General features: G+C 31.9%; 1 protein-coding gene across 3 annotated transcripts in view; it reads left to right on the top strand.

Annotated features, from left to right (window-relative positions):
* KLHL4 (kelch like family member 4) overlaps window positions 1-22,780 on the top strand; it is a 147,790-nt gene that overhangs the window by 64,407 nt on the left and 60,603 nt on the right. For 2 of the 3 annotated variants that reach the window (XM_023531196.1, XM_011361164.1), the window contains exons 2-6: window positions 5,526-5,690; window positions 6,068-6,204; window positions 8,977-9,173; window positions 16,968-17,180; window positions 20,151-20,337. In XM_023531196.1, coding sequence (XP_023386964.1) covers window positions 5,526-5,690; window positions 6,068-6,204; window positions 8,977-9,173; window positions 16,968-17,180; window positions 20,151-20,337 — 899 coding nt within the window. The remainder of the gene's footprint in view (window positions 1-5,525; window positions 5,691-6,067; window positions 6,205-8,976; window positions 9,174-16,967; window positions 17,181-20,150; window positions 20,338-22,780) is intronic. The other variant, XM_023531197.1, reaches the window with a different exon arrangement.

The raw sequence follows: 22,780 nt of genomic DNA on the forward strand, positions 1-22,780 counted from the left end.
ATATGCATATCCACACACACATACATACATACATATATACATACATACACACACACACACATATGCCTTACTGTTAAATTGTACACCTGAAGTTTCCTAGATTTCCTTAACCAGTGTCACCATAAAAAATAAATTTAAAGAAAAAAACATGATGGAGGAAGAAAACGGCATCTATGATAGAGGCTCTGTTCATCCCTCTGGTGACCAAATCAAAGTTTTGACAGAAATAAGGAGCAAACAGCAAGGAAAAATCACCTGACATCTAGATGAACAGGCCATCCTATTAGGAAGAAATCTAATAAATCACCCTGCAATGGCATAAGGTAGGATGGAGCGAGAATCCTAGGCTGCCTGGTCCCATGTGGCTGAGTGGGAAAGAGGCTGCGGCATCAGTGCTGGCAGCTATAGATGCCTCTTAAAGGGCATCTGTGAACGGACTTTCCTGCCAATTGACTCACTCGTTCTGAGCACCAGCTCTAGGTAGGCTGTTCGGGGAGGCACCACAGATTTGTAAGGGGACACTGAGTTGTCGAAGTGAGGACCAGAGCAAGGATCTTTTCCAAACAGAAGTTGCAGTGTTATCCACTGTTTCTCTGTTGAGCCATACTCTCTCCTAGTGTAAGAATTCAGTGCCACCATAGCCAAGGCATCATCAAACCAGATAACAGAGGTAGATCTGCCCAGAAGATTTCCTGAAACTTCGCCTTTCGCACCTGGCGGCCCCACTCAAACTATATTCAGGTGTCCTCTGTAGTCAGGTGCCCTTTGCTGAGCAGTACCTGGTGTTGCACTGGTGGCATCTGGCCTCGGTTTCTGGTGTGGCCTTTTGAGGCAACCATAAGCACAGCATCTGTGGATTGTTTGCTGAATCTTAACAGGTGGCTCCGAAAGGTCACAGGCTGGTGCTAAATTTGGCCTGCAGAAGAATTCCTCTCAGGTCTGTGCCACTGGACACCTACCACACAAAGCCACACTAATAAGACCAGGAGATTTAAGGGCTTTGCTTAGTACATAGAAACAGACACAGAAAGACAGGCAAAATGGGAAGACAGAGAAGCAGAAACCATATCAGAGGATGAAACGGAGACTCAGAATTAATGGAGTCAAGCAATGTAACAGATGCAGAGTTCAAAACACTGCTTATAAAGATGCTCAATGAACTTATGGGAAGTGTAGATGAATTCAGTGAGAACTTCAACAAAGAGATAAAAAAAAACATAAAAATGGAATTGGAAATTATAAAAGGGGACCCGTCAGAAATGAAGAACACATTATTTGAGGTGAGAAGTATATTAAATGGAATAAACAAAGTGAATAAAGAAGATCAAATGACCTATGTAGAGGATGAGAAAGCCAAAGACATTCAATCAGAATGGCAAGAACAAAGAAGCCAAGTCTATAATAATAATAATTTAAAGAGCCTGTGAGACACTATTACAGGCAAAAATATCCATGTTATAGGAGTACCTAAAGGAAAATAATATGTTGAAGAGCTATTTGAAGAAATAATGATGGAAAACTTCCCTAACCTAGTCAAGGAAATGGACATAAAACCCTAGGAAGCTCAGAGAGTCCCCAAAACCAGGAAACCAAAGAGGCCCACACTGAGACACATCATAATTAAAATGCCAAAGTTTAAATACAAAGAGAGAATCTTAAAAGCAGCAAGAGAAAACCAGTTAGTTATCTGCAAGGGAGCACCCATAAGACTGGCAGCTGATTTCTCACAAGAAACTATTTCTAAAAAGAAAATAGCAGGACAGAAGGGCTTGGCACACAATAATCGACATGATGAAAACTCAGTATCTACAACCAAGAATATTTTAACTAGAAAAGCTATCATTTAGAGTTGAAAGACAGATACAGAGCTTTCCAGACAAAAATAAGCTAAAGGAATTTATCATCACCAAGCCAGTATTACAGGAAATGTTGGAGGACCTTTGCTATTTAAGAAGAAAAAAACATGTATCGAAAACATGAATAAAGAATGGTCATAACGACATTCTTATCAACAAGTACCACGAATGGAAAAGAAAGAAATGCTCCAACCAAAAGGTAGAGCGGCTGAATGGATAAGAAAACAAGCCCCTTACCCATGCTGCCTACAAGAGACTCACTTCAGATTAAAAGACACACATAGACTAAAAAGAAGAGGATGGAAAAAAAATATTGCCTTGATGGTCCTAGAGGGTATTGCGCTGAATGAAATGGGTTGGATCGAGAAATACAAATATCTCATGATTTCATCTGCATGTGTAACTAAAGAACAAAATCAACAACAACAACAAGAAAAGCAGAAATAAATTTTTTGATACAGAACATATTTAGAGGGATACTAGAAGAGAGGGGTTGGGGGAACAAAAAAAAGCAAAGGTATTAAAAACAGACATGGAGATGTAGAGTGTAGCATGGGGAAGATTGTTAATAATGTTGCAATAAATACGTAAGGGAGAAGACACTTACTAGATTTAGTGGGGTAATCACTTTGCAAATTATGTGGATCTCTGATCACTATGCTATGCAACTGAAACTGGTATATTGTTATATGCCAACTATAATTAAAGGAAAATACTCATTGAATTGTACAACATAAATACAAGCAACTAATTGTCTATTTCAATAAAGACAAAAAAAGAAAAAGAAAAAAAAAAAAGAAAGAAAACCTAATGGTGGAATTACAATATAAACAAGAATTACTCTAACTTGATGCCATTGATATTTTGGCTGATTAATTCTTTATTGTAGTGGGCTGTCCTGTGCATTGTAGGATGTTTACCAGCATCTCTAGCCTCTCCCCACTTGATGACCGAACACCCTTCCCTAATTGTGACAACCAAAAATAAGGAATTGTCTATAGTTCTCAAATTTTATGTAGTGTTATAATTGCTCTAGCAAAGTCAATTAAATAATTAAAAGTTCAATAAAAAATTAAAGATATATATGGAAATAACTACATCTTCGTAGTAAGGCCTAAACATAAGACTTAACATTTTTACAAAAAATTTTCATGTACATTATCTCATGTAATCATCTGAGGAACCCTGTGATATAAGCATTGTTGCTGATATTATTGGTATTAGCATTATTTTCATTCCTATTTTGTAGGAGAAAATTAATACTTAGAAAGGTAAAGTGACTTGCCTAATATCACTCAGCTTGTAAGTACAAGGACAGGAAGTAAATCCAGGCATTTGATATTCTTTTTATCCCACCATGCTGCCTCATATGTCACAATCTATTGTTACCATACAATGAAGAATAGGGAAGAACATTCTCTAATGTAGTGGCTTCCATTGTAACATCTAATCTAACAGTGAAATATCTAAAATGGAGACAATAAAACTAATTTATGAGCTCTAGGAATTTATTAAGATCAGGTTAAGTTTGAAAAGACTAGTTTGTTTGTTCGATTTGTTTTATTACAGTCTGATTAGATAATGATTAAGAGTATATTATAATATTTTTATGACATAGATTAATATGTCTGTTGTATTTTGGATGCTATAATATTTGATCTATCCATATCTCTTTGAGGACTAATCTCTTATTTCTTCATGAGACATAAAACAGAGTTCCCTCAGTCTTTTGAAATCTAACAAAATTATGCGTGGTTCATACTGATAAGATTTTTAAGTGTTAAAAATCTTCATTTTAATCATAAAAAATATTGCAGACTTCTAATAAATTTATAATGCACAGGTAACATACCCTAAACTAGCTAGTAATTTAAGACACTTTTTTCCTTAATCAAAGAGGGCTGAAAAAAATTCACAGAATAAGATTATTTCCTAGTTAGAACTTATTAAAATATACCCCTTTTTTAGGATATGCCCCTCTCCAATACATGGCAGAGTATATGTGAGGAAAGATAAGACAATTAGTTGTTGAATGTTTCATTGACTCAATGAAAATTAAATGATACTTGAGTAATGGAAAGATTAGGGTAAGTGAGTCAAATGAAACCTGAATGCTTTCAAGTCTGTGGTGTCAAGGTATCGTTCCTTTCCAATACAAATAAACAAGCATATTTTGTAGCAGAATATTTTTAAATTAAGTTTATTGGGATAACATTGGTTAATATTATATGTTTCAAGTGTGCAATTCTATAATACATAATCTGTATCTTGCATTTAAGGATATTCATACCATGCTATCCTGATTGTCCAAACAATATTGTGACTGAATGTCCCAAAGAGTCTTTAAAAGAAAATTTGGAGATGAATCATTTATTTAAATTAAACAGAAAATGAGAGTAATGTTAAACAATTGTCTTAAAAAATTAAAAACAAACAAACAAACAAAAATGAGCTGAAGGAACCTAAAAGTAATCCTAACTCCTGGTTGGAAAATGTCTGGAAACAAAAAGGTAACAAAGTATTTAAGCGTGTTCATCCAAACCATCAATTTATTTAAGCTTCCACTGATTGTAAGCTTCTATGTGGTAGTATTTAAATTCTACCTTTGTGTGATGCTTAAAAGACATGTAGATAGCTTTAATAATGGGAAATTTAACAGTTGTCATATCTTCCTAAGTAGTCAAAGGGTACAAACTTCCTGTTAGAAGATGAATAATTTCTGGGGATCTAATGTAAAGCATTTTGACTATAGTTAACAATATCGTATACTTGAAAACTGCTAAGAAAGTAGAACTTAAATGTGCTTGGCATACATACCCAAAATGGTAACTATGTGAGATTGTGGATATGTTAACTAACCTCACTGTGGTAATCATTTTACAGTATATACATATATCAAATCATCATGTTGTACATCTTAAATTTAAACAGTGTTATAGGTCAATTATATGTCAATAAAGCAGGAAAAGAGATATAAAATGGAAATATGTATATTTTATTTTTTAATTTTTATTTTTCAATTAGATTTGACATTCAATACTATTTTATATTAGTTTCAGGTATATGGCATAGTGGTTAGACATTTATACAATTTGCAAAATGTTCCCTCCAAATATTCTAGTATTCACCTGGTGTTATACATAGCTATTACAATAATATTGACTATATTTCCTATGCTGTACTTTACATCCCTGTGACTATTTTGTAACTACCAATTTCTTGATGGGTTTGACATATGGTACTCTGAAGCTTGAGATTCTTCAAGAAATATTTCTGATGTGTAATGAGTATACACAAAGAAGCTTCAAGACATAATTAAATTTTAAAAGTATTTTGAATCATGCCCACAATTTCATGACTAATTACATAATCATGATACCAATAAAGTTAAAGAAAGGAACTGGTATTTTGAAGTCGATAAATCACCACTAGCTCTGAAACTGAACCATACATAGTATGTTTCATTCCAGATATAAATACTTACCATGACATTTTACTTTAATGGAAGGATGGCAGCAATATAACAAAATATTTAGGATCAGAGGAAATTTATTTTATTTTATTATAAACCAATATATTTCTTTTAGAAGTTGATGTGTCTAAATTACCACTGAACATTTGCACACTCACTAGGAGAATAACCATATTCTTACCTTATCCCCCTTTCAGTTTACATACACATTCTGAAGAAATGAATTTCAATGTGTCTGAGGAGCAGTTCCATGCTGTAAACCATGCAGAGCGAACTCTCCATAAAATGGAGAACTACCTGAAAGAGAAACAACTGTGTGATGTGCTACTCATTGCTGGACACCTCCGAATCCCAGCTCATCGGTAAGTATCCTTATACAAATAGAACATTTGGTGATTATGGCAAGTATGAATGAGAATCAGTCCATTGATTATAAATTGGAACATCAAGGAAAATATTTTTATCATCCTATGTTGAAAAATCATTACCATATAGTATCCACTTTCCTGTGTGATATTTAAAATTGCTAAACTTTAGAGAAACTGATGAAGAGAAACAGCACAAACTGTCTAAAAGAAAATCAACTTATTCTATTTGCCTTTCTAATTTCACTGCACTTTACTGAACTGTGAGATATTTAAGTGGAAAACAGTCTCACCAGAGTTACAAACTTACTGACTGCATTCTATGCTTTTCAATAAGATTATGGACTGATGTAAGTTCCTGTGAAACATTCCAGGTTGGTTCTCAGTGCAGTGTCTGATTATTTTGCTGCAATGTTTACTAATGATGTGCTTGAAGCCAAACAAGAAGAGGTCAAGATGGAAGGAGTTGACCCTAATGCACTTAATTCCTTGGTGCAGTATGCTTACACAGGTAAGATCTTGGCATCTACAAATTCATTCAATCTTCACAGTAATCCTACATTATATAACCCACATTAATATTATTCCTACTCTACAAGTAAAAAACATGAAGGATAGGCCAGTTAAGTAACTTTCCTAAGGTAGTAAGGGGCAGAATCAGGATTTAAATTCAATACTATAAAAAGCAAGAAGTGAATAACATGCTATAAAAAATTATGACCATGAGAAAAGAAAGCTATCTTAATGCCAAAATATAAGGACATGTTTCTATCTCTCTCAAGCAATGTGGATGCATTCTCATTTGTAAAAAGTGAGAGTGGAAGTGGAATATTTCAACTCCACATTAAAGATTTAATCAGTCTTTTCCTTTGAAATAATAAAGTAATATTTACTCAAACTATAAAGCAAAGAAAACAGGATGAGTTTGGGGGCCAAGTAGTATGTATGTATGAATGTATTCATTTATTTATTCGTTCATTCATTTATTCATTCTAACTTTATTGAAAAACAATTGACAAATATAATTGTATATACTTAAGGTATACAGTGTGATGATTTGATACACATACACATGGTGGAATGAATACCAAGATCAAAATAATTAATGTGTGCATCATCTCAAACAGTTAATTCTTTTTCCTGTGAGAAGAAAATGTTTAATATATACTCTCAGCAACTTTCAAGTATACAATAACTAATACCATATTATTACCTACAGCCACCATGATGTACATTAGATTCCCAGGACTACTTTTAACTGAAAGTTTGTGCCGTTTAACCTACATTTACTGTTTCCTTCTCTCCGCCCCTGGAAACCATCAATTTACTCACTGTTTCTATGAAGTCAGCAGTTGTTTTCTTCCTCATACAAGTGATACCATACTTTCTTTTTCTGGCTTATTTCACTTGGCGTGGTGTCCTCCAGGTTCATCCATGTTGTCACAAACAGCAAGATTCCCATCTTTCTCAGGGCTGAACTTATTTATATTTATATATAATGTATTATATATATTTTATCCAATTATATGTTGAAAACAGTCAGATTGTTTCCATAGCTTATAGTTGCAATAAATACAGGAGTGTACATATTTCTTCAAGTTTCTTATTTTATTTCTTTTAGATATTTACCCAGGAGTGGGGTTTCTGGATCATATGATTGTTCTATTTTTGCATTTTTTTCTAGGAATTTTCATACTGTTTTTCATAATGGTTGTACTAATTTACATTCTCACCAACAGTGCATAAGATTTCCTTTTTATCCAAAGCCTCGTCAACATTGGCTATCCCTTCTCTTTTTGATATTATTCATCTTAACAGGTGTGAAATGATATCTCATTGTGGTTTTAATTTGCATTTCCCTGATGATTAGTGATGTCTAGCACCTTTTCATGTAGATATTAAGCACTTATCAGATATATGGTTTGCAAATATGTTCTTTTATTCCATAGGTTGCCTTTTCAGTTTTTTTTTTCTTTGTTGTGTAGAAGTTTTTTAGTTTGATATAGTCCTGTTTGCTTTTTTTCTTTTTGTTGCCTATGCTTTTAGTGTCTTATCCAATAAAAAATTGCCAAGACCAATGCAGGGAGCTTTTTTGATATGTTTTCTTTTAGGAGTTTTATGGTTTCATTTGTTATGAAATTAATATTCTTCTTAATAAGTATGCCACGTTTCAATGTCTATAGCAAGTGAATCTTTAGATCTGATTTTGAGAATAGTTCACACTTTTTTGGGGTCCCATAAGATAAAGATAGGCTTTTCCTTCAAAATCCTGGACAAGAAACAGCACAAGGAAGTCTACTAATGTACTGGACTCTTTTACAACATATGTTTTAGAAGATAAATCAAATACAGAGTATTTCACAGTATGCATTACTCTTTTCTTTGTGGTGTTGCAATATATAGAATCCATATTAAGGTATTTCACAAGGCCAGATTATAAAGTAATAGTTTATAGTTTATAAAATCCATATAAAATATCATCCTTATAACTTATCTATAGCGTGGTTAAAACAAAACAGTGAGAACATAACATCAAAATAACATAACATTTTCAATAATTCATCAATAATGTTTGTTCTAAAAATACATATTATATATATATATATCAATATAAAGAAAACAGTTTAATTGCTCTGATCCCATTTTTAAAAATTATGTATAGATATTTTTAAACAGAGTCTGTATCTTATACCTATTAAAATAATCATATAAATAATTCTTTATCTGAGGACTCTTGGCAATACTTTTTTTGAGACAATGTCAGGCATCAATTCCAGTCGTGATATCTGTGAAAAGTCATCCTTATCAGCTAGTAAATACAGATGCAAAAAAATGGACATGTGGTCATATAAGCTCAATATTGTTATGCATCAAGATGTTTTTCCACATAAATGACATTTGTATGGCCAATTGTATTATCCTATACAATATTGCATAATGCTCCTCCAGTCATAATGTGGACAGTTTTTGATATAAGATTTAGATGCAGGTCTAAGATGATAAATAACAAGTTGCTCTTTTTCAATGTTGGTATTCACTGTTCATTTGCCGCCATTGTTTTTTACAATCTAGTCTGTCTCCCTTCTTCCATCTTTAACATAGGTAAGTATTTACACAGACTCCTTTGCCTATGTTGGCTTCAAAAGATATTATCTGCGTGGTTACTGTACACTAGAAAAAATAAGCTTCCTAATAAGAGAAAATAAAGGTTTCAACTAGCTAGTATATTTGTGGCTTAGTTTATGGGACATATAATAATTCTTTACTTTTTTGAACCATCTAGGTGTTCTGCAATTAAAAGAAGATACTATTGAAAATTTGCTGGCTGCAGCTTGTCTTCTGCAGCTGACTCAAGTCATTGAAGTCTGCTCCAATTTTCTCATAAAGCAGCTCCATCCTTCAAACTGCTTAGGGATTCGATCATTTGGAGATGTTCAGGGATGTACAGAGCTCCTGAGTGTGGCACATAAGTACACAATGGTAAAATCAATTGCTTTGAATTAATTTGTAGTAATATAGTAACATAATATCTAACTTACTGATTTGTTTTACTGATATATATGTGTATGTGTGTATATTATACATATATGCATATGTATAAAATCTTTCCAAGTAAATATTATAATGTTGGGATAAAATCAAAAGGCAATATAAACTCATATGATTTGCAAATGATTTAAACATAACAGACATTCTATGTCTGGTTGAGCTGTACTCAAGCAAGTTTCTCATTTTCAAAACCAAAAAAGGTTTAGTTAAATCTCAAAGACTGGGGAAATAAAAATATTAAATCGTACAAGTACATGTTTCAAGTCAAATCCACATTATTAAGAAAATACAATCTTTCTGATGTTTCTTCACTGGTAGAACTTTAGTTTGTAAGATGGTACAAATTATGATTTCTAATGAAATTTAAATATTGTTCAATCAGGAAAAACTAATATGAATGGGTTAATATTAACTAGAATAGCTTAAGAAATATAAAAATTAATAAATCAGACAATTCTGTTAAATGGACTTTTTATGCCTTAATGAAAACATGTATTTTGGTTAAAAGTAATTTGTAGTTCACTCCTTTAACCTAACTACCTTAAAATGTCTCTCAATTTTGTTAACAATTATAATGAATTAAATGAACATGTTCGTATATTTCAATTCTTTGAAAGTTGCATGGACGAAAGCTATATTTATTCAGATAAGTGACAGTGATGTGAAAGATAGACTGTAAGGAGGCAAGAAAAAGTAGACAGAAGATATTAAATATACCCTTACTATTAATGCTAACTATTCCCTCATGCAAAGAAGAAAATGAACTTTTTTAACTTCTGAAGCAGAGAACTACGCAAGAGATGGGTCTTTTTGTGAAGTGCAACTAAAAGATAAATATTTCAAGCTAAGAAAATTATTATAGTTATCTAAGATTCAAAGCTAAAAGGCAAGTACATAAAAGTGAACAATTGAGAATCACACCTAAAAATAGGATAAAATTAACATTACAATTTTAGGATTGAAATGCATATAAATAAAGAGTATTTTTCTGGAGCTTTATACAGACCTTAATTTTTTTTTAATTTATAATATTTGAATTCTCTAAAATTTCTTGTAAAACTTTTCCTCTCTTCTTTCCATCCCTGGTCATTTTTTTCAAAATTTGAAGTTTCAAACATACTCCTGAAACAATACCATTATGTGGAGAATCATATTATAATGGATTAGTATTTTAATATATGTTATTTAAGTATGCTATTTATAATCCTGTATCCTAAATACAGATGACATATAATCTATACAAACAGCAGTCATATAGTTCAAAGGTTAATCCAACCATAAAAGCCAAACATGAAAACTTCCTGTTAAATTACTTAAATTCTTGAACTAAGTATTAACAGTTTCCTGTCTGTTATCTTACTTTTGCAGACAAAACACATCTGATAAACAGCTTGAATTATTTTTGTTGCTCAAATCAACTTCTTTTCCCTTTCCTATTATATGAATTAAACTGAGTTTTAAAGCAGGATGTGTATAAAAATGCAATACTGTTTCCCCCTATAATGCAATACGTTAATCTCCCTACTTTAGTTATTTTATCTATTATAAATGAAATAAAATAGGTAAAGTTCTTGTTATAATAATGCTTTTGTAATGCCATATTGATAGTAAAAAAATTAAATAATTTTAATGTCTAAGAATAATGTTAAATTCTAAGGATTCAATTACAGTTGTTTGAATCATAAACTGACTAAAACAGATTGCCCTCACAAATGTGAGTGAGCCTCATCCAGAAACACCATCACAGACACATCTGGAATAACGTTTGGCCAAAAGTCTAGAAATTCTATGGCTCAGTCAAGTTGACAATAAGTTTAACCAGCACAATCGTATAAGTAATAGTTTGCATCGATGAAACATTCAGCAAGTATGTTACATTCATTTAATAAGTTTTACAACACTGTAAGTGTAGATTAAAAAAATGAATACCAAACCAAATAACACGCTTGGGAAAGTGCATAGAAGAAAATGTTTACCTTGAAATTAGGAACAAAATAATTCTAAAATAAACAGTATAAATTTAATCTTTAAGCTTAACTAAATACTTCTCTACAGTGCTGGATATTGAAATACCATACTTAGATACTTTAAAGCAATGCATTATTATTTTTTTATTTACACTAGCATACTATCTTGCCAAGCAATTTTCAATAGTTTCATCAGACTTAACAAAGTATATCACGAAACAAATTTCTGACTATACCTAAAAATGACCATCACATAAATCATTTTAATCATTTCTTAACTTTCTCAAATGTATAATCCAATTTGACTGTATATGACTCACATTAGCCATCGAGTAGGTTTTACACACTAGGCTGTGCTCTTTCTCTTACCATAGCTCTCTCTTTTTCTCTCTCTCTCATTTACTTCTTTTTTTTTTCTTTTCTTTCATTAGAGAGTGAATAGAAAGTAAATATAATGAAACACTGAGTCTTCCATCATATTGATACAGTTCAGAATTTACATATACTACCAGTATAAGTAACTATAAATTTTAGAGTGTTTTACCTCTTTCTTAACACTTTCATAAAAGTTATTACTTATGAAAGGCAGTTGCAGTATTGAATGAAATAAAATAATACTGCAAGTTTAGGTTTTAGTCCATACAGGCATACTTCCTTTTACTGCACTTTACTTTAATGCACTCTGTAGATATTGCATTTTTACAATTGATGGTTTGTGGCAATGTTGTGTCAAACAATTCTGTCAGTTATATTTTCACAATAATATTTGCTCATTTTATGTCACTGTTTCACATTTTGGTAATTCTCTCAATATTTCAAACTTTTTCATTATTATATTTATTGTGGTGATCTATGATCAGTGATAGTTAATATTACTATTGTAATCGTTTTGAGGTACTATGAACTGCACTCATGTAAGATGGTAAACTTAATTGATAAATGTGTGGGTTCTGATTGCCCAACTGACAAGCCATTTTACTGTCTCTTTCCATCTCCTCTGGCCTATCTATTGTTGAGCTACAACAATAATGACATAAAACTTATTTACATTTTATTAGGCCAATTAATAACCCTACAATGGACTCTAAGTGTTTAAGTGAAAGGAAAAGTTGCATGTCTCTCAATTTAAATCAAAAGCTAGAAATAATTAAGCTTAGTGAGGAAAACATGTCAAAAACTAAGACAGATCAAAAGCTAAGACAAGCCGAAAGGTAGGCCTCTTATGCAAAACAGCCAACTTGTGAATGAAAATGAAACTTGTTGAAGAAAATTGAAAACACTACTCCAGTGAACACGTGAATGGTAAGAAAATGAAACAACTTTATTGCTGTATGTTGAAAGTTTTAGTGGTCTAGATAAAAGATCAAACTAGCTACAACATTCCCTTAAGCCAAAGCCTAAATCCAGAGAAGGCCATAACTCTCTTGAACTCTACAAAGTCTGAGAGAGATAAGGAAACCGCAGAAAAAAAGTTTGAAGCCAGCAGAGGTTAGTTAGGTCATGAGGTTTAAGAAGTCATCTCCATAACATAAAAATGAAAGGTGAAACAGCAAATGCTAATGTAGAAGCTGAAGCAAGTTATTTAGAAGATCTAGCTAAGATAATTAATAAAGTGAGTACACTCAACAACAGATTTTCAATGTTAATGAAATAGCCTTATTTTGGAAAAAGATGCCATCTAGGACTTTCAGAGCTAGATAGGAGAAGTCAATGCATGGACTCAAAGTTTCAAAGGACAGGCTGACTCTCTTGTTAGCAGTTAATGCAGTAGGTGAATTTAAGTTGAAGCCAATGCTCAGTTACCATTCTTAAAATTCCAAGGCCCTTAAGAATTATGCTAAATCTTCTCTACCTGTGCTTCATAAATCTAACAACAAAGCATGTATGAGAGCACATCTGTTTACAACATAGTTTACAGAATATTTTAAGCATACTGTTGAGACCTACTGCTCAGAAAAAAAAAAAAAAAAAAGATTCCTTTCATGATTAATATATATTTTTTATGCCTGCTAACATGCAATCCATTCTGTAGCCCATGAATCAAGGAGTAATTCTCACTTTTTAGTCTTATTAAAATATATATTTTGTAAGGCTATAGCTGCCATAGATAATGTTTCCTCTGATGAATCTGGGAAAAATCAATCGAAAACCTACTGGAAAGAATTCATAATTCTAGATGCCATTAACAACATTTGTGATTAGAATGTTCTAAATATCAAATTAACAGGAATTTGGAAGAAGTTGATTCCAGCTGTCATGGATGACCTTGAGGAGTTCAAGGCTTCAGTGGAGGAAGTACCCATGGATGTGGTAGAAATAGAAAGAGAACTAGAATTAGAAGTGGAGCCTGAGGATGTGACTGAATTGTTGCAATCGCATGATAAGACTTTAAGGGATGAGAAGTTGATTCTTATGGATGAGCAAATAAAGTGGTTTCTTGATATGACATCTACTCTTGGTGAAGATGTTGTGAAGATTCTTAAAATATGACAACAAACGATTTAGAATATTACTTAAACTTAGTTGACAAATCAATGGCATGGTTTGAGAGGATTGACTCCAAATTTTAAGGAACTTCAACTGTAGGTAAAATTCTATCAACAGCATTGTGTGCTACAAATAAATCATTTGTGATAAAAAGTCATTTGATGCATCGAACTTCATTTTTTTTTGTAAAAATGCAGTTTATTTTCTTTTTAATTAAATTTATTGAGAGTGACGCTGATAGAGATACTATGTAGATTTCAAGTGTACGATTCAACAACACATCACATGTATATTGCATCATGTGTTCAACACCAAATTAAAATCTCCTTCCATAGCCATATATTTTACCCCCTTTACCTTTATCTACCTCCCACCCTTCCCTCTAATAACCACTAAACTGTTGTCTGTGTCTATGAGTTTTTGTTTGTTGTTCTTGTTTATTTGTTGCTTTCAGTTTTATATCCCACATAAGTAACACACGGTATTGAACTTTTTCTGTCTGATTTATTTTGCTTAGCATAATAATCTCAAGATCCATTCATATTGTCATAAATGGCAGTATTTCCACTTTTCTTATGACTGAGTAATATCGCATTGTATATGTGTACTGCATCTTCTTTATATTATCATCTATCAAAGGACACTTTGGTTGTTTCCATGTCTTGGCCACTTTGAATAATGCTGCTATGAACATTGAGGTGCATATATCTTTATGGATAAATATTTTCAACATTTTTGGGGTAGATTCCCAGGAGAAGGATTGTTGGGTCATATGGTAATTTTACTCTTACTTTTTTAAGAAAGCTTTATATTGTTTTCCATAGTGACTGTATCAGTTTATATTCACACAATGTAAAATTTTTCCCCACAATGTCTCCAACAATTTGTCTTGATATACTTTCAGGGATCATTTCTACAGTTCATTGTTTTCTTGTTTTAAGAAATTTTCACAGCCACCCCAGCTTCATCAACTACCACCCTGATCACTCAGTAGCCATCAGCATGAAGGCAAGACCCTCAACAAACAAAAAGATTATATGTCACTGAAGGCTCAGATGATGATTATCATCTTTTATCAATATGATGTTGTTCATTAAACTATGTACATTGTTTTTGTAGACATAATTTTATTAAATACTAGTAGACTACAGAATGGTTTAACATAAATTCTATATGCACTGGGAAATAAAAAAAATAAAAATGTGTGACTCACTTTATTGTAGTGGTCTAGAATTGAGCCCACAATATCTTTGAAGTATGCCTATATTTTGCCATTTACTGCAAGGAGATTAAACAATTCACATAGCCTGTTTTCTGATGAGAATAATTCTACTTCCTACAAGGCTACATTAGTGATGAGAATGTTTGTGAAAGAAATTCTTAAAGTGTGAAGTACTGTACACATGTAATGTATTATTAGTGTAGTACTAGCTGCATTATTTTACTATAGGTTAGGGGCTTTTCAACCAGGGCCATTTGCTGCAGTAAGAACCACAGATCTATCTTACTCACTCACCTTAGTCATAAGAAGGCACTTTGTCTAAATAGGCATGTTAAATGGGAATTTATAGTATGAGGGCTTCTTCATAGGTCTCTCAAAATCAGTGATTATTGTATGGATAACATTGATATTAGAGTAACTCAGTTCAACAATATCTAAACTCAGAGAAGAGCTGAGAGAATTATATGACTTTTCCAGAATGCCCAGTTACTCAGAAGCTTTCTTAAGCTGCTTCCAGAATATCTATTTATTGTGCAACATAAATTACCAACTAGACACATTTATCTACATTTCAGCAGTATACTTTTTCATTGTATTAAAAACTTGATGTCTTTACTATAAAAAATGTTGTAAATGATCCTTGTGTTATCAAAAATATATATAACATTATAAATCAGAAAAAAATATATACTTGTGTTTTGATGAACAAAGTTGAAGCTTGGCTACCTGAAATTTGATACTTGACAGAATACAAGAGAACACAATGACAGAGGGAAAATTGAGGTATAATATGAAAAAATATGAAAACATTATAGAGGTTGCTCAAAAATTAAGAATAGAATTACCATATGACCCAGCAATTCTGGTATCTACCCCAAAATTTTAAAAACTCTTATTCATAAAGATATTTGCACTTCAATGTTCATTGAAACGTTATTCATGGTGGCCAAAACATAGGAACAACTGAAGTGTCCTTCAATAAATGATTGGATAAAGAAGATGTGATACATACATAAATGTAATATTGCTCAGCTATTAAAAAGAAAGAAGATGAAATACTGCCATTTGTGACAATATGAATGGATCTTGAGATTTGCATGCTATGCAAAATAAGTCATACAGGAAAATTTGAGAACCATGTAATTTTACTCATATGTGGGATATAAATCTGTAAGTAGCAAAAAAAAAAATACCCCAAAATATCATAGACAATAGTTTAGTGGTTGTCAAAGGGAAAGGAGGAAGGAGAGTAGATAAGGGTAAAGGAGGTCAAAAACATGGTGACAGAAGGAGTTTTGACTTTGAGTGGTGAACACACAATGCAATATACAGATGATATATTGAATTGTATACTTGAAAACTATATAATTTTATTAACCTATATCACCCCCAATAAATTTGATAAAAATAAAAAAAAGAAATATAACTCTATCCCTCCTCCCAAAATTTATGAGAAGCCCTTTAAAATATTCTGAATCTGTAGATTATCATTTATTATAAAAGATGTCATTGCCTTGGTTAATAGAAGTCCATGCTTCTCCATAAGAGAAAATCTTTTTCATCAATCATTTTTTTCTCATCTCAAAGAAATTCAGTATGTTGTCCTCTAAATATACAGGCAGAGCTACCTCTCCCTGTCCTTCAAGAAAACCTCCACCTTGAAACTTTTCAACCTTTCTCCTAAGGTTTTTGTCTAAAGACCAACTCAACATCAGTCAGTTCTGGAGTCAAGCTATTGTCACCTACAACAACTGAGAGAGAAAATCATCAGTGTCAAATTGGACACTATCTGTATGAACTGTGAAGTAGTTAAGGCCTTTCTTTGTGTTTTAAATAATACCCAGTATAATCATTTGACTCTTTAGCTTCAGAATGTTCCTCCATTCCCTTCGTCATGGGCAGCAATAGCATCTATTTATTATAAATGCATATATTTATCTCTCTGGCCTTTTCTGAAATTTAACAAAGTGAAAAGCTTTGATATCCTTATTTGTTAAGAAGTTTATAAAGTGCAATTTTTTTTTTTAGTAGAAAACCTTTCTTTTCTAGGAACACTTCATTGAGGTAATAAAAAACCAAGAATTTCTCCTGCTTCCAGCTAATGAAATTTCCAAACTTCTGTGCAGTGATGACATTAATGTGCCTGATGAGGAGACTATTTTTCATGCTCTAATGCAGTGGGTGGGACATGATGTGCAGGCTAGGCAACAAGACCTAGCAATGCTACTTTCTTACATCAGACTGCCATTACTTCCACCACAGGTATGGAAATTTACCCAGGTAATGTAAAGTATAGTTCGAAGTCCCATTTAGCATGAATCAATTTCTTATTTGTCTCATTTTATTTTATTCAGAGGATTTCTGGTAATTGAAGTGTACAGGATATGTTTTGCAAAGACCATATCCACCCTTCAATTAGCAGTATAAATAATGAAGAGAGAGGAAACAAGGATTTAAAAAACCTGCAGATAATTCCTAAATTTCAGCATACTCATTAGTTTCAGTTTCCTCTCACCAAACAACACTTGTAACAAGAGGAAAAATGACTGAGCTAACTCTTTTTTTTTCTCTGCCTACCTTATAAGAAAGATGACAATAATTAGTACAAAAGCATCCCAGAAGAGACTCTAGAAAGGAGTTAGATCTGGATCATACCAACTAATATGTGTAATTAACTGCTATGATTCAAAGCATATTATAGTAGTTTCAGATGTACTAAAGCATCATTATAATGACATCCCCATCATGCATGCTGAAGAATTATAGTAAAAATGATTTTAAAACCAAACACCCTTGGATAAGATACAGGACTGACTCACCTCATACTGAATTCTAGCATGTGAAGTTTAGTGATGTTAGAGTGCAGTGTTTCTTCATAATTCTACCATTGCTGATAACCACAATTATTTCTCTATAGTAAATTGACCAATAGTAGATATAATTTATATATTATATATACATGGATATATTACACATATGCACACTTCATATATTACATAGGCTGTGGCTGAAGTCCTCAAATATCATCCACTTTGGGAGGAGGGAACTTATTTGGACTTAGTGGATCAGTAGAATCATAAATATTAAAATTAATTGCTTTCAACAAAATTATTAATTAAATATGAATATTGAAAAATAGGTAAATTTGCTGATGGTTTCTCTACTTTTCACTTTTAATTGTTAATTAAATCCCATGGAACTACTTATTTACTCTTAAGAATCTGTCCATATGCAATGAAGGAATATTGACTACTCTCCTGGGTGCAACAAATTTATCCAAAGGGCAAGGCGATAGTAATATCAAGAGGGAAACATTAAAATATGTATATTACTTTAGACCCAAGTTTAGAATCTATAGAAATTTTGTTTCTATGAGTTTGTATATTCTTGTGTGTGTTAGTCTCATGAGAGGGTCTATATCATTTATCAGATTCCTTAAGGCAGTGCTGCTCAAAATATCCCTGGACCAGCAACACAACATTTCCTGGGAGCTTGTTAGAAGCTCAATTTCTTAGTCCCCTACTGCAGACCTACTGAAACAATTTCTGGGGGTGAGGCCAAAGAATGTGTGTTTTAACAAGTTCTCCAGATGATTTTTAGATATGCAAAATTTCAAGATGCACTAATATAAAGAATCAGTGGCTCTTAACTTTACACTGTTTTAAATATACATGACATTCTTTCAACAAAATGCTTAGTTTGGACTTCTCTTACTTTACTGGAATGAGGAGAAATTTCCAGCCCAAACGCACAATTAATGGTACCTTGACTTCCCACCCCTGGATATGCCTTATGCCTCAAATGTGGACTGTGCACTTTTCCTGATGATGGCAGTGGTGGCTAGTGGCAACACAGAATATTCATTTTCCAAAATAAAAAGAAATCTAACTGTAGGAGGTGAACACACAGTGTGTGGGTGTATATATATACATGTATACATATATATGTATATATATGCATCATATATATATATGTATATACCATATATACATATATATTTATATACCATATATACGTGTATATATATGTATGCACGTATATATGTATACACACACACACACACACATATATATATACCTTACTGTTAAAGTGTACAGCTGAAACTTATTGGATTTCATTAACCAATGTCACCATAAATAAGTAAATAAAAAAGTCATGAGAAGGAAAAAAGAATTCAAAAATGACCTTAAACAATGTTCTAGAAATTAAATATATGGAAAGAATGGTGATAAATCTCTGAAGAATATTTTTGAAAGAAAAAATAATTGCATAGCCCGGTTTCAAACCTATTTTCAACAGTGTATCATTAAGAAAATTCTGAGGGTCTCACTAGCCAAGTCAAAACAGTGATCCATTAAAGATAACAAGTGAAGTGAGAACAGAGCTGGCATTAACCAGTCCAGAACAGGAACCTTTAGAGAAGTTTTATGGAGTGAGATTAGCACCTCTGTTTCAACAACCCACTTGTTATTCCTCCCTATGATACTGTGGACCAAAAACTCAAAGGAATTAATCTAAATGACCTTTGAAAAAATTCTGAAAGAAACTCAGCTTCTTGACACATTTTAGGAAAAATAATTTACCTAGCTCTTACCCCATTCAATTAGTGTCTTATTGTCTTCCAGGCAGTGATGGTTAGAAAAATTAATTATCTGCTATTGATGACAGATTGGCTAGTTACTAACACATGTACTTTACTGATGTACACATGTACATGTACAGATAAAAAAAAAAGATCTATTTTCAGATTACTTTACAGAAGTGATTTGATAATGAAGATGCAGCCCTTTATTGGTGATTTTATTTTATTTTAACTGGGTATATTTGTACTTCCTCCCCTAAGACCACCAAAAACATGGCTGCTTCTCTAGCTACTTGCCATGTACTGGGAGATGCTTGCTTTATGCATATAAAGCCATTATTTTTGAGTGCTTTCAATGAGACATTTTATGAGTGCTCTTTCTCTTTCGCTCCCCAAGATTATACGTGTATATATTCAAAAGATGAATATGTCAAGTAAATATGCATAGATCGTTAGCTAATATCATAAGACTTTTCATCATTTTAAAACATAAGTGAACATAAACATGTTACTAAATAAGTTAAAATATTAAATAACTACAGTTGTACATTTGAATTAGCTTGAGTTTTCTCCAAAGTTATATAAATAAAAATATATTCTTTCTAATGATGAGTTTTTCACTTCATATACTGTTTATCATTACTTTTCAGTTACTGGCAGATCTTGAAAATAGCTCCATGTTTACTGGTAATCTTGAGTGTCAGAAACTCCTTATAGAAGCTATGAAGTATCATCTCTTACCTGAAAGAAGACCCATGATGCAAAGCCCTCGAACGAAGCCTAGGAAATCAACTGTAGGGGCACTTTATGCTGTGGGAGGCATGGATGCTCTGAAAGGTAACAGGAAAAATCAATTAATTTAGAAAGTGTTATTCAAAAAAGAAGATAAACTTTTAACACCAAATTATGAGTGTGATATTGAAGCCATATTAAATGTGTGCATCAGAGAGGAGGTAGAAAAGAGTAAAGGGATCCAAAAATATGGTGACGAAAGGAGGATTGTCTTTGGGTGGTGAACACATAATACATTATACAGATGATGTATTATTGAATTGTGTACTTAAAACCTATACAATTTTATTGACCAATGTCATCCAATAAATTTAATAAACAATAAAAAGCAAAGCTAATTTTCATAAATAGAATATTTATTCAAATTTATTACTTCCTTTTTGTTTATATACCTTATGGGATATAACCCTTTAATTAGTATTGCCTAAACATTTAACAGGTACTTTTATGACAGAGATTTTAAAATTCGAGTATTCACTTGGCAATATAAGATCGTTTTACCAAAAACTTATTTAAGTTTATTATAAATAGAAGGAACAAAATCTTCTAAATTCGTTTTTTGACAGAAATAGAAGAGTGGCCTCTCTGTCAATCTTCCATTAGATGCTCAAAGACAAATTAAAAAAGAATCAAAGTATTGATAACAAGATTAGCAAATCAGACTAGGAATAAAGTAATGATAAAAAATTTATCAAACTGAATAGAAAACAGTTTTTGAAGCCATCATTTCTATCCTTAACCCTTCTTAAAACCCATTTTTATATAGCTCTACCTTTTTATACTTGATCTCTTAGTCTGTAGCCCGATGTTGCCAAAACAATGAAGCAAAGGCTTTGTAATTAAGAGTTGGATGTATAGAAAATAAAACAAGTCCACTTAAAATTTTCCAGATCATACATGTAAATGTCATTTGACACCTATAGGAAATGATAAAAAGAGACAAATTTCTGTGCTACTAAAACAAATTCTTATTTTTTTATATTTGATATGAACAATTGGAAATTAGAAGACTATATAGGAGATATGCCAATTAATCATGAAACTATAATACAAGAGCTTGCAAATGCAGTTATTTTCAAAGTAGTAGAATAACTTCACAGAACTACTGTTCTTCAGAAAATAATAAATGCAGTAGGATCTTATAATTAATTTTAAGTCTGGCAATGTGATGTTTTATTGCATTTTGTTGAATAGAATAAATATTAGCAGCTTTTAAAATGTGTCTTCTTTAATATTTGAATTAAAAAGGTACTTAACATAAAATAAAAATATAGTTATTCTTAGTTTTTTTATTTTTTTTAAAGCCTAATCTGCAAAGTGAAAAATGGAAAATTTTGTGTTTATTTGTTTGTTTGTTTTTTTGTGTGTGTGTTTTCTATTTTTATTTTCTTAGGCTCCTGTCTAAATTAACATTAAATATGTGAATGTGTTACAAAAAATAATAATAAATCAGACAAAGACAAAGATTGTATAATTCCACTTATGCATGGAACTAAAAAGAAGCAAATGAACACACAAAGCAAAACAAAAACAGACTCATAGAAACAGAGACCATAAAATGATGGTTACCAGGGGGAGGGGGTGTGGAGTAAGTGAAAAAAATGAAGGGGAATACAGTCAATGATATTGGGATACGTTTTCATGGTGACAGATGATTACTGAAATTAGTGGGGTGCTCACAATGTAAGATATAAAAATGTCAAATCACTAAATTATATATCTGAAAGTAGTATAACTAATACAATATTGTATATCAACTATACTTAAGTAAAAAATGAATAAAGGAAATCTGATTCATCAAACCTCCTTTTAGAGGCAGGAACAGTGAATGAATATAATTTGCTAATTTGTATCGCTATGCTTGACAAAGGCTTAAAATCCCAATTATCTACAACTCATCAGTTTCTAAAAATGAATGGAATATATGCCTATAATTTCATGACTCCATTATCACAGTTTGATATGAAAAGAAGTAAAGCCATCATTTAGGGATTCTTTAAGTATCTAGTATATAGAGACATAAAAGGCTCTATGGGACATTGCAGACAAGTACACTAAAAGTAACAAACAAACAAACAAACAAACAAAAAAACACTACTTTTGAGTATGTGATCCTGATTAGTATTTTTCAAACATCAATATTAATCATCAAAATAATGCTACAAGAAAGATCTTATTGCCACAGTTTTGCAGATGAAGAAACTAAGGCTCTTAAGATTAGATGGCTGACTCAAGGAAAAATATATAGAAAGACTGGAAATGGAATTTCTATTCAAATTTTATATTTCTACTTACTATACTGCCACTATGTTAGAAGAAATAATAATACAACAACAACGGAAACTGAGGAACCTCTCTTTGAGGGTTTTAGAATTTACAAAAAAACAAAAACAAAAACAAAAACAAACAAAGAAACAAAAAAAACAGGTGAACCCTAAGGAACAAAAAAGGAAAAAATAAAATAAAATAAAATAAAAAGTAAGTATAG

This window comes from Pteropus vampyrus, unplaced genomic scaffold, assembly GCF_000151845.1.
Source record: "Pteropus vampyrus isolate Shadow unplaced genomic scaffold, Pvam_2.0 Scaffold63, whole genome shotgun sequence".
Lineage (NCBI taxonomy): Eukaryota > Metazoa > Chordata > Mammalia > Chiroptera > Pteropodidae > Pteropus > Pteropus vampyrus.